Below are 13,127 nucleotides of genomic sequence, written 5' to 3' on the forward strand. Positions count from 1 at the left end.
AGATGGAGAAACGTTTTCTTCACCCCATCTCTGAATCTGAGCCCTTTGTCTTCGTCCTCTCGCACGTCCTTGCTCAGGTGCCCTCCAATGCCCCTGGATGTGCCGGGGCAGACTTGAACAAAGCGCATAAACAAAACGTGGCATTTCATTACCTCAGCTGCTCACAATACTGGATTGTCACATGGACCCATCAGATTAAAGTCCCGAGGTGAAGGTGAGGGATTATGAACATCACAGTAACTGTGGACTGACCTGAAACGGTACCACAGGGCAATAAATAAATAATAAAATGAGACAAATGCAATAAACATAATCCGCTCACTCCAGTCCAGATGACAAGCTGTTTGATAAGATAAGATAAGATAACCTTTATTAGTCCCACACGTGGGAAATTTGTTTTGTCACAGCAGGAAGTGGACAGTGCAAAAGTTATGAGGCAAAAATTAGAATACAATAAGAATAAATACAGTACACAACTGTACAGAATAGAATAAAATAAAATACTATATACAGTAGAATAAAATAAAATAAATATACAATAAGATAAAAATAGAATACAAATACAAATACTATATACAACTGAGTAAAAATACAACGATGACAGAAAGGATTATTGCACTTAGTATTATTGCATATGTATGGATGTGTGTGCTTGATCAGTTAAAGTCTTTATTATGGAGTCTGACAGCAGTGGGGAGGAAAGACCTGCGAAATCTCTCCGTCCCACACCGTGGGTGCCGCAGTCTCCCACTGAAGGAGCTGCTCAGTGCTGTCACAGTCTGCTGCATGGGGTGGGAGATGTTGTCCAACAGGGATGACAGCTTAGCCGCCGTTCTCCTGTCACTCACCACCTCCACTGGGTCCAGAGGGCATCCTAGAACAGAGCTGGCCCTTCGGATCACCCTGTTCAGTCTCTTCCTGTCCCCAGCAGAGATGCTGCCGCCCCAGCAGACCACACCATAAAAGATAGCAGAAGCCACAACAGAGTCATAGAAGGTCTTCAGGAGTGGGCCCTCCACTCCAAACAACCTGAGTCTCCGCAGCAGGTACAGCCTGCTCTGCCCTTTCCTATAGAGGGCGTCTGAGTTATGAGTCCAGTCCAGTCTATTGTTCAGATGAACACCAAGGTACCTGTAGCTGTCCACAGCCTCAATGTCCATACCTTGGATGTTCAGTGGTTGCAGTGGAGAATGCTTGTGCCTGCGGAAGTCTACCACCAGTTCCTTGGTTTTACTGGCGTTGATCTGGAGGTAGTTCAGCTGGCACCAGTCCACAAAGTCTTGAGTCAGACCTCTGTACTCCTTGTCGTCCCCATCAGTGATGAGGCCGACTATTGCAGAGTCATCAGAGAACTTCTGCAGGAAGCACTGGGTGGAATTGTGGGAGAAGTCTGCAGTGTAGATGGTGAAGAGGAACGGAGCCAGAACCGTTCCCTGTGGGGCCCCCGTACTGCAGACGACCCTGTCCGACACACAGCCCTGAGTCTTCACATACTGTGGTCGGTCGGTGAGGTAGTCCAGGATCCAGGTAGTGAGGTGATGGTCCACTCCAGAGTTCACCAGCTTGTCCTTTAGAACCGATTTGATTTGATTTGTAACTGTTCAAAGTTTTCAATACAGTTGTCATAGGGCTAAAAACCAAACATCAGGAAGCTTCTTCCTCACTCTCTTCGCTTGGCTTGGTAATAAAATCACAGGTGAACCAATAGCGTGCCTATAAATAATATAGATGCTTTATCTAAAATACCACATCTTTAAATCCTCTGATGAAGGACAAGTATTTCCCATTCATTCTCTCTACTCTTTGTGCAGACGTCTTGAGCTATTCCTGATTTCTTTATAATTTATTTTACTTCCAGACTTTCTTATCATTTATTAAGGCAGTGGTTCCAAAACCTTTTTTGCTAGGGCCCCCTTTGTTTTACAAGAAAAATGTTTGTGCGCAACACATAATTTGTTCCCACCTCTGTATTTGATTCTTGGAAAAATACCAACGATAACACAATTTGACAGGAATAAAATATTATTTTTGCCCCAAAAAGCTGATTCACAAAGAGCTGTTAGCTGAAAACTTGACATATCCTGGCCATATGTGCAGTGGATCCTTGATAAATTTGAGGAAAGTGGACAAGTGACGGATGAGAAAAGCAACAGCGGGCTTCTAAAAAATATCTGCGCCAGCTGAACTGTATTTGAAAGTCATGTTCTTAGGAAATAGAAAGACATTCAGACCTGATTCGTGACCTGAGAAATCTGTCTGTTCACTTGAGCCATCTACTGTTCACTGAAGCCTCACCATAAATGGTCTCTATTAGAAGGGTGGCTATAAAGAAGCCATTTTTAAAGAAGCGAAACAGGGGAAAAAGTCTGAGGTAAAAACCCAGCACACTGGACTGGACTGAAAGAAAGCAGGTCTGAAGGAGTGATGAATCCAAACTGGAAATCTTTGGTTCAATATGTAGGTCAGGAGAGAGTAACAACAGGCAGTATCTACAGGATCTTGTTGAAATTATGAACACAGAAACGTATGGTCAGATATTGATCCACCACGCATCCATCTGGAAAGCATCTGATTGGCAACAGCTTCATCTTTCAGCATGACAATGATCGCAAACACACATACTGTGCGGTAAAGGCATACCTGGATAGAAAAAACACACAGTCGAACACTATCAGTCATGGATTTTCCTCCCCAGAGCCCGGACTTCAACATTATTGAAGGATTGTGTGATCATCTTGATAGAGAACAGAACAAAAGGCAAAAACATCCAAAGAAGAGCTTTGAATGTCCTTCAAGAAGCCTGGAGAACTATTCCTGAAGACTGCTTAAAGAAATTACAAGAACCCTGCCTAAGACAGTTAAAACTGTGTTGAACAATAAAGGTGGTATTATCAAATATGGAGTTTCACGCTTGTTACAATTGTATAAACTGATACATATCTCGTATACTGTATTTCTCTGTATGTTTTAAAAGGTCTCCTATTTCAAATTTTCCAAGCAAAATATGAAGAAATAAGGGGCGGTTCAAGACTATTGCACAATACTGGAGACTTTTAATCCTTGAACAAAGTAAACCAGCAACGAGGTGAATCATAAAATGTTTGTAAACGTAAATCGTTCATGTATGGTGAAATAAACACCGTCATACACGGGTGGTGGCGCTGTGCACCTTTTAAGCTAGTCTGACGACCCAAAACACGCACGAAGAAGATGAAGCGCATGCGCAGTGCAGTGCGTCACAAGCGGCTATGTTTACATCTGTTGAAAACATTTATCACTTTTTGGGTCCTTATTAACGGTAAGTTTTCCGGTTATATTAACTATGATAAGAAAGCCCTATAACCGGGCTTTCTTATTCAGAAAACATATTTTATCATACAACACAGGTTAGTTGTCTTATGCTAATAGCAAACCACTAGTTAGCAAACTAGTGGGCGCATGATTTACTGCCACACGCGCAGGTGGATGGGATGCTCTCACGGCCAAGGAAACGTCCTCGAATATAAGACAGGCTACGGCCACCGGTCTGTTCTCCTCACAGCCGTAAAGATGGTTTGGCGCACTGCGGTTGAGGCTCTGGAGGCTTTTTTGAAACTACATAAACGTTCAGGACCTTTCGACCTTTTAACTCCTCCATTCTGGGTCAAATCTGATCTTTTTTTTTTTTAATTTGACAGCAGTAATAATAAATAATTAAACATGAATGTTATTGTTTTACCCTGAAATTCGACGCATTTTCCGAAAGTTACACAAAATACGCAAAATGAAAGTTGAATCCCAAAAATATTGTTGTACACCAAGTCTATTCAGGGTCAAAATTGAGCTGTTTCTTTTCAGATGAATTTCAGATCTAAACCTGGAAAACCGTACATGTCAGGTCTGTGTGTATTTCTTATGGGAGAGCGCTGACAGAGGTGAAGGCAGAAGCTTGATTCAGTCATGAGAACTGTCACATCTGCCCAGTTTCCCAGAGAGACAGGCACCTGCTGGTTTTTAAAGGATCGTGGAGGACTCTTCAAACAGTGTAATAGTAAAACACCATAATTTTGCACATAAGGAGTTCAAACATAGGGTGTCTTGAGAGATTGTACCTTGACACAGACACGAGCATGGTAGTAGGTTGATGAGCACTGTTGCATCAGAGCAAGGTTTCTGGTTTAACTCCTGCAGGGCTGTTCTGCATGGAGTTTGTATGCTTGACCAGCTCTAGAGGTACCTGGACTGAGTTTCCATCAGGTCCTCAAGCTTCCTTCCACAGTCCAAAAACATGCATGTCAAGATAATGTGCTGTATGAATGTGTACTTAAGATGTTAGAAGACCTTTGAGTGATCAGTAAGCCTAGAAAAGTGCTGCACGAGCACAGCTATGTTGCATATCTATGCTGGTACTTATGCTTTGCACCTGCAAGCACAAGTATGCATAATGTAACAACAAAAAACTTAAAATCCATTTATTCCGAGTTAAATGAGATTAAAGCAGAAATCAAAGAAAGTTGTGAGAAACACTTGTGCAAGACCCAAACATGCAAGGTTTCATTCCACTGCCTGCTAGTTTATACTAATCAAGTTTTATGCTCTATAATTTATTGACTGTTGAATTAATATAAGTGGCAGCTATGAGGTTTTTTTATACTGGTGAGAGGAAAGTCTTTAGTACTGTACTTCAAATAAACCCTCAGTGACATGTGTCACGACAGCGACTTTGTCCCTGCAGGCCTGCAGCGCTTGTGCCAGTTAATCACTGCACACGATGAGCACGGAGCCCGCTAGCCTGGAGAGCCTGCGTGTACTGTATCACAGTGATGACTACATCGTGGTGGACAAACACTGGGACATCCGCATCGACAGCAAGATGTGGTACGAGACGAACACCGTACAGGCACAGCTTCGCCACCGCTTCCCTCAGCTGGCTGACCCACGCACCTACTATGGATTTCGGTCAGAATCCCTTTACTTCCTCTGCACTTGTCAGATGTTCTTGGTAGCAGGAGTAGTCTTATTGTTTTCCTCGTCTCTCACAAGGTTCTGTCATCAGTTGGATTTCTCCACAAGTGGAGCTCTTTGTGTTGCCCTGAATAAAGCTGCCGCTGGCCGGGCTTACCGCTGCTTCAAGGACCGCACCGTGACCAAATTCTACCTCGCTCTGGTATGGGCTGCAAATACAGTGAAACACATGCAATTGTGTTCTGACACTTTAATGAATTTAATGAGTTTTTAAGCGTTTTTTTGTTTGTTTGGCTGTTGTTGTTTTTTTGCTGTTAGAGTCCCTTAATCCATAGCATAATTACTGACAAAGATAAAATATTTTTTATCTTTCAGAATTTGATAAATAAAAATAGAGTAAAAAAAAAAAAGATAACAGGAAATAATATAATAAGAGTAAAAGAGATAAGGATACAGTAAGTCAGATGGCGCATGGGACATAGAAATGTACAAGATCTGCTGGATAAATTATAACGAGCTCATGTAAGCACTTATATGTGAGGAAGAATATTTTAAAATTGATCCTGTACTTCACAGGAAGCCAGTGCAACGATTTAAGAAGATGATCACGCTTCTGTGTGCCTGTCAGGGGTCTAGCAGTTGCATTTTGAAAGAGCTGCAGTTGTGTTATAAGTGTTTTGCAGTAATCCAATCTGGATGTAATAAAAACATGAATGACTTTTTCTAGTTCAGAATTAGAAAGAAATGGCTTAACAGCTGCTCTGATCTGTGCGTCTAATTTAAGAGAGGAATCAAACAGAACAATTAAGTTTTTTTTTTCTGAGGCTTAAGAAATGATGCCAGCGATCATTATCTGAAGTGATAGTGGAAACTAGGGCTGGGCCATATCATACCGTTCACTGTAACACCGGTATAATGTCGGGCAATGATAGGAAAATGAAATATCGCGATAGAATATGGGTAAAACGTGCATGCGCAGTGCCTTTGTTTTCATACGCACATGGCGGAAAAAGCATGGCGGCGACGGAGAATGAGAAGGGTGAAAGCCGATCGTTGAATTAAATGGATGAACCAGAACTGGTTTGTAAAATTGCTGCAACTTCAGTGGTGTGGAACTGGTTTACCTTTCGTCCGTCAGATACACAACAAAGCACTATTTTTGGTAGAGCGTGCTAGCGGGCCGTCGTTATTACCGTGTTTTTTTGGAAAATACGGCACACTTAAAATCAATCCTTTGATTTTTCTGAAAATCGACAGTGTACCTTATAATCCCGTGTGCCTTATGTATGAATTCTGGTTGTGTTTACTGACCTCGAAATGATTTTATGTACACGGCGCTCAAAAATCTGTCAAATGTTTTAGTAAGACTTTGCTAAGCTACAAACCCGCACCGTCAGAGCATGACGGCTATCGTAGGCAGGAGCCTCGCGGAGTGATACGTACTGTGCTTCAACATAATAGTAGGGCTGTGCGATATGACCAAAATCTCATATCCCGATATAAGACATCTATCGTCCCATAACAATATAAATCACAAAAATTTAACATTTTCTGTAAATTCTGTGAATCTCGTGCAGCTCGACTTGCGTGAAGTGTTTCCAGCTGGGCGTCGTGTACCTGGAATTGAGTGTTTTAACCGATGCATGAAACGATACATTTAGACATAAGTTGTAACGGCAGCCGTTTTCTTTGTGAGTATTTATTAAACAGTGTACTGCAGGGAAAAGCCTGTTCTAACGTTTGAGTCTAAGGTCTATTTTTTAGCACCTGACGGCTCTTTTTTAATTCTCACCCGTAAATACTCGGCATACTGTTTCACTTGATTCAGTTTATTTTGAAAAGTCTCAACAGGATCTTGAGCTTTATTGTGAAAGGTTTATGTGGAAAATAACCTCTTTTTAAGTTTTGTGGATATTATACATGGTTATGCTGAGGATGTGTCGGCCAATTTCCACTGGAAATGCCTTTTGGTTAAACTGTGAGCAAGGAATTTGCATTTGCACGGTAAAATTTTTATATAACTTTAATGCACATAAAAACCAGCTGCTTGTTTAAGTGAAAATACGTTGATGGGTTTTTTTTTTACACTAATAAAGTTGTGGAGTTGTAAAGTAATTTGTCTAGTGTCAATTATATCGTCAGTTATATCGTTATCGCAAATTTTCAAAAGTATATCGTGATAAATATTTTTGGTCATATCGCCCTGCTCTAGTGGAAACTGTAACTGCCTGATGAATCACTAAAGTTTCAGTTTTATTTTAAGGTAGATGTCAGGCTTCGCAAAAGAAAACAAAAGAGGAAGAAGGCCTTGAACCGGCCACAGTGTGGGTCATCAGATTCAGGCTACTTCCCTAAACTATTATGAGTAAGCTAACTAATAGAACCAAAATTTCCAGCTCAATTAATGATTAATAGGACCTGACGAGTACTGCCGAGTTAAGGTAGAGCAGGCAGAGAGAGAGAAAGAGAGCTGACCTTCTGTTCTTTGACCAATCAGCACGAGGGATGAATGAGAGAGGAAGGAGAGCAGGTTAACAAGGATTGCAGAAAAGAACAATAACCAGATGATGGATGTGCGGGTGCTCTGAGACACGTGTCAGTGAAAATACACTTTTTACTTTCCAGATACGTGGGGCGGTCGAAGGAGAGACACACACTGTGGACTTCTCCATCGGCAAGAACTCCACGGAGGGAAAAACACATATGATGTGTGTTGAGGGAACAGAAGGTACTTAAACTTGGCTTGGTTTGAGTCTTGTGAGTGTGAACAACAATGAGTAGAGACTCTGACATTTATTCCATCTGGACATCGTGTTGAAAGTAAATCATTAATTTCCAGCAGTTGTTTGAATTATATTCTGTTCTTTCCTTCTGTGGTCAGGTTGTGAGAACCCCAAGCCTTGCCAGACTGAGCTCTTAGTGTTAGAATATGGGTTATATGACGGAGACCCTGTTACCAAGGTGCTGCTGCAGCCTCTCACTGGTAATTGCATTTGTTTCAAAGGAGAAATGAAGATTTTCTTCTTGCAGAGGAAAGCTTAGCTTCCATGTAAAGATGGCAGTGCCAGGCCTGGGTTTTTGTGTTTGTTTGTTTTTTTTAACTGTAACATTCATTTAGAAAGAGGCAAACACTTCCTAAAAAGTCACCCTCCCGCTGCCGCTCAATTTTCCTTTTCTTCTCAGGTCGAACCCACCAGTTAAGGGTCCACTGCAGCGCTTTAGGCCACCCTATTGTCGGGGACTTCACCTACAGCTCGGGAACAGACAACTCCCCGTACCGCATGATGCTGCACGCACACCTCCTCCACATTCCCCTCGAACCTCAGCCACTGCGCGTCACTGCCGGAGACCCTTTTGTCCCAGCGGTTGATCCCAAGTGGCTCCCGCAGTGCTCATTAAGGACACTAGATGCCACTGTGGAGGCCCTGATACACCGCAGGGAGGAGGAGGACAGGAAGATTAAAAAGGAAGAGCAAGAGAGAGCGAGAAAAGAAGAGGAGGATGAGAGGAGAAAACGAAGCAAGGAGCAGAGCACCGAGGAGGAGAGTGAGGAGCAGAGGAGACAGTGCCAGCAGTGGCTGAGTGAATGGGCTGGAGATTGATTTATTATTACTATTATTATCATTATTACTTTTCATGGGTTTCGCGTCTCCTCGTGCATGTTGAGCATGCATTTTATTTGAGTGTCCACATCTGTTTCATTTCAGCTGCATCTTGGTGGTTTAACTCCTTTACATTCTCACAAACAAGTTAAGATCACAAAAAGGCATGTGTGAACATAGTTTATGCTGCACTACTGGAATGTCCACACTATACCCACTGCAAGCTGCGAAACAAGTGCCTTGCTCAAGGTCAAGTTAATAAGAGTTCCTTGTTGCTTATTTAATTTTAATGTGCCAACATTATAAGAAATTGGCCTTTTTCTGAACTACAAAAGCAGATGTTAGTTTCTCCCAGAAAAAAAACTGTTTTTAAACTCGTGTGATTGGTTATTTATGATACAAAGCACTGACATGCATGAAGTCCCACATGAAACATACTGTATCTGTAAACACTACTCAGCATCCTACCCAGGACTTTAATGTTTGTGGGCAGTTTTACAGCTTTATGTCTGTTTTAGTCCAGTACAAATACCCTCACTTGCCACTTTGTTAGGTACACCCATTCAGCTGCTCATTAATGCAAATATGGGATCAGCCAATCGCATGTCAGCAACCCAGTGCATTTAGGCACGTCAACATGGACAGAAAGACCTGCTGAAATGCAAACTGAGCATTTTAATGCTTTGGAAGCAAAAATGGGCCCAATCTGGTACTAGCAAGGTGTATCTAACAAAGTGGCCAGTGAGTGTACAGAGCACTGATGTGGTGTACAAAGTTCATCTGTCCACTATTTCTAATAATGGCATGAAAAATTTCTATTTTTCACACTATTATTCTACAATTTTGGGGGGATTTTCCCCCTTAAAATCCCATCAAGTACCACAAACAACATTTGAATTTCAAACTGGTATATATGATTAAAAACTTGGGATCAGCTATATTTATGACTTTGATTAAGAAGCAGGGTTTGAACATGCCAATAAAATGAATAAAGTACCTGGCTGCCTGATGTGTTTTTTTCCCCCTCACTTCATGTTTGGATCCTGCTGATCAAATATAATGAAGAGTTGTGTAATAGATGAAATCTAGAAGTGTAAAAATAACAACACTGCGGACTGAATTGTTAGATTTGCAAACCAACACAATTTCAATCAGTGAAAAACCGTGTTGTGACACAAATGCCCTTACACCCCGAGCTGTGGCGTCCTCAGTGGATCAGGCTCGTTCTGGTGCATTCCACGGATCCTGGACTGGCTTTCAATCTTGGAAGTTTGGAGGCTGGATCAACATCTTGGTTTACAGTCATGTTGCTCGAGCAGCTCATGAGTATGTTTTGCATGTAGTTGGGGACTGTCAGTATTTGGGAGTTTGCTCGGTCTGCAGCAGTGTTTGGGTAGGTGGTCCATGTCAATATTAGAAGCACATAAGACCCAGGACCCAAGGTTTCCCAACAAATTGCTGCTGAGGTAATTAAAAACTTCTTTTTAGTCCAACACAATTGTCCATCAAGTTAAAAAAACAAATTCCAATCAATGTGTCTGAAATAACAGAAAATGATGGTTATTATCAGTTGCAACCAGTGTTGGGGAGTAACGGAATACATGTACCGCCGTTACGTATTTAAAATACAAAATATGAGTAACTGTATTCCGTTACAGTTACCGTTTAAAAAGGTGGTATTCAGAATACAGTTACTTTGTTGAAATAAATGGATTACACTGCGATACTTTCCTGTTTCATTTTGTCGCGGGTCAGGACTGTTTGGGTTTTGTTTGACAGCTACGTTCTGTTGTTCCAGGCAGCAGCGTTACGGTTGCCATGGTTACAGGGTGACGCTCTCTCTCTCTCTCTGCGACTGTGTGTTTCCTGGGTGAGAGAGCGCCTTTTCGTTGTTGTTGTTGTTGTGCTAAGCTAACAGGCAGAATGCTACAAGCATAGCTCTAAAGAATGTAGCATCATGGGCAGTGTAGTCCGTGTTGCAGGGAGAATGGACTGCCATACACGTTATGGGTCTGTGAGCGCGAGGAGGGAGAAAAAGGGGAGTGGAAAGGTACGAGTTGTCGTCGAGGAAAAACGGGAGCTGGAAGCATGTAAATATAATAATAACCACTGCAGTCAAGAAGAGTGCCTGACAAGCCCAGTTGTAAGTAAGCTATTAAGACTCGACTGTACACCGTGTTCGTGTTTTCCTCCGAAAACAATAAGTTCCGTTGGAGCAGTCTTTCAACGCCTCTCTCTGTCTCTCGCAAGAAAAGTTGACCCACACAACAAAGTAAAGCTATTTTTCGGCTACGAGCCGACAGGGACCCCGCCGTATTAGTCAGAGGTCCCTTTACTACAGTGCGGAGTCGCGGACCTTCAGTAACAGTAATAAATCACACAGCAATAGTACATTCACGTTGTTGTAAAAAGCATGATAATATATTAAGTAATCCAAAGTATTCAGAATACGTTACTGTCATTGAGTAACGTAACGGAATACGTTACAAAATACATTTTGGGGCATGTATTCTGTAATGGAATACATTTTAAAAGTAACCTTCCCAACACTGGTTGCAACTAATGGAAATCCTAAATAAGTAAATATAAAGGCACAGCTTGGGAGGAAGTGAGTCAGGGATTCTGCAGGAAGATGGTTGGACTGGACCTTTATCTTTCTTGTTACCTGATCTTTCTCACAGTTCTCAGCTTTATGAGATGTCATCAGTCCAGATTTTCTAAGGACACTTGTGATGTTTGGCTCTTGCAACGTACTTGGCACTATGTTTTTGTTATCAGTGTCTAGCAATGCTCACATGGAAATGAACTTTGATTGCATTACATTTAACTTTCACAAATATGCTCATTTGGGAAAAAAAGGTTTTAGTGAAAATAGTTGCAAAGCGTTTATGTGAGGGGCAGCTCCACCTAACAGTAACACCTCTGACTGCCTGAGACAATTTTCTCAAGCTAGTTTATATCTAGCTTTTCCCTTACACCTAGTGGACACAGACAGACGGGTGGTATATGTTTGAAAATGTAAAAAGAACTGTTTTGCGGGGCCACTTCAAAGGATCAGTAATGAACAAGTTCTTCTATACCCTCCCATCCTGCTGTACAAACTGAAAGAAGCCTCTTTTGTTGTTTTTTTATTTATTTACAGAAATGATAACACAGTTCAGTAACATAAGTTTATAAAGTGCAGTGCTAAAGAAAGGCCAGTTAAATCTAAATTTAACTGACTCCCCATAAGCGAGATCTGAATGACAAGAGAAGGGCTGCTGAGATTGTGGAGTAACCGGGAGGAGATCAAGACGTTCAAGCATTGATAGAGAATCTTCTCCAATGTTCCTGAAGAGGGTGGCCTCTGTCTGGAGTGCATTGGGTGCAGCAGAGGAGGCCAATAATGCAGATGAATTCATGAGAAGAAGGGTTGGTCTGATTTTCTTGAAGACCGGTGCAGAGGTTACCTGGTGAAAGGAATGACACTGAGGCTGAGTGGGCAAGGAGACGGCTTCACACTGATTCAGAAAAATCTATTTTCTGCTCCTCCTTTGAGAGCGACTTCCACTGTGAATAGAAGATCACAAGAACACACTGTCAGCTCGTATACACAGCCACACTGCTACTACACATGACTACAGGACAGCTGGTACACATGCACATTAACAGATGCATAAATATATTCAGAGTTACACACTTACTCTCTCTCCCACAGCTGCATTCACAGCTGCACTGTTACTGATATTTAGCTCTGCTTTGACCTTTGGCCTCTGCTCTTTAAGGTACAGCATGAAGGCATTTGGGGGCTTGTAAGCCTGGTCTGTACCCTGTTTGGTTTGATGCTTGCTGCTTCAACAGGAATAAAACCCAGAGTGAGAGCATGTGTTACCACCGTGTACAACTGTGAGGAAAGTACTTTAAAAACACGAGTAACGCTGTGAAACTGAATGTAAGGCGACACCATTAAAGGAGGCTGATTTTAATAATTCACACACACATCTGCAGATAAATGACAGATACCTGCAGATCAGTGAGAAAACGCAGCAGAGAAACTGACTTTGGAGCGCAGCTGTGGGGTGGAGGAGCTGGAAGAACAGCTGCTGTTGTTGCCGATGGGATGTTGTTTACAGGCAACTGATACAGTAGATTGTGTGGAGAGATGGAGAAGGACAAAAATCCATAATACTGACACTTAGTCCAGCATTTCAAAGACTAATAATGATAAACAGCACAGAAACATGCAAACTAAACAGTTTTTCTTTCATTAGCCTGAAGCATCCAACAGGTTCAAGCACCTTTATCAATAAAAATCTAACGACAACTGTCTGAGTGTCTCACCTGTCCTTGGCTAGCTGTGCCTGGCTGACTGTACATGTGAGATGGCTGCATGGTGATTGGAGCAACTATACATGAATGTTGGTGCTCAGACAGAAGAGGAGCGGATCTCAGGAGGGTGTAGGTAACAGATCCTCTACTCTGCCTGCTGCTGGGTGAGGCAGGGCAGCTGGTCCAGCAGGGAAAGCAGGAGGAGGTGGTGGGGAAAAGGGAGTGGGAGGGTTGGATGTTTCCCCCAAAATATTAACAAACACATCTTCAAGA

General features: G+C 42.1%; 1 protein-coding gene across 1 annotated transcript; it reads left to right on the forward strand.

The window, feature by feature from the left end:
- Nucleotides 1-3,233: 3,233 nt before the first annotated feature.
- On the forward strand, nt 3,234-9,448 carry rpusd1 (RNA pseudouridine synthase domain containing 1). The gene is made up of 6 exons (XM_085352170.1): nt 3,234-3,298; nt 4,715-4,938; nt 5,023-5,146; nt 7,570-7,672; nt 7,826-7,927; nt 8,128-9,448. Exons 2-6 carry the CDS (start codon nt 4,751-4,753, stop codon nt 8,544-8,546), a joined length of 936 nt encoding a protein of 311 aa, XP_085208296.1. The 5' UTR covers nt 3,234-3,298; nt 4,715-4,750; the 3' UTR covers nt 8,547-9,448.
- Nucleotides 9,449-13,127: the final 3,679 nt, after the last annotated feature.

Source organism: Diplotaxodon limnothrissa, linkage group LG4 (genome assembly GCF_057381915.1).
Source record: "Diplotaxodon limnothrissa isolate DT_005_m linkage group LG4, D_limnothrissa_male_GT1.1, whole genome shotgun sequence".
Classification (NCBI taxonomy): Eukaryota; Metazoa; Chordata; class Actinopteri; order Cichliformes; family Cichlidae; genus Diplotaxodon; species Diplotaxodon limnothrissa.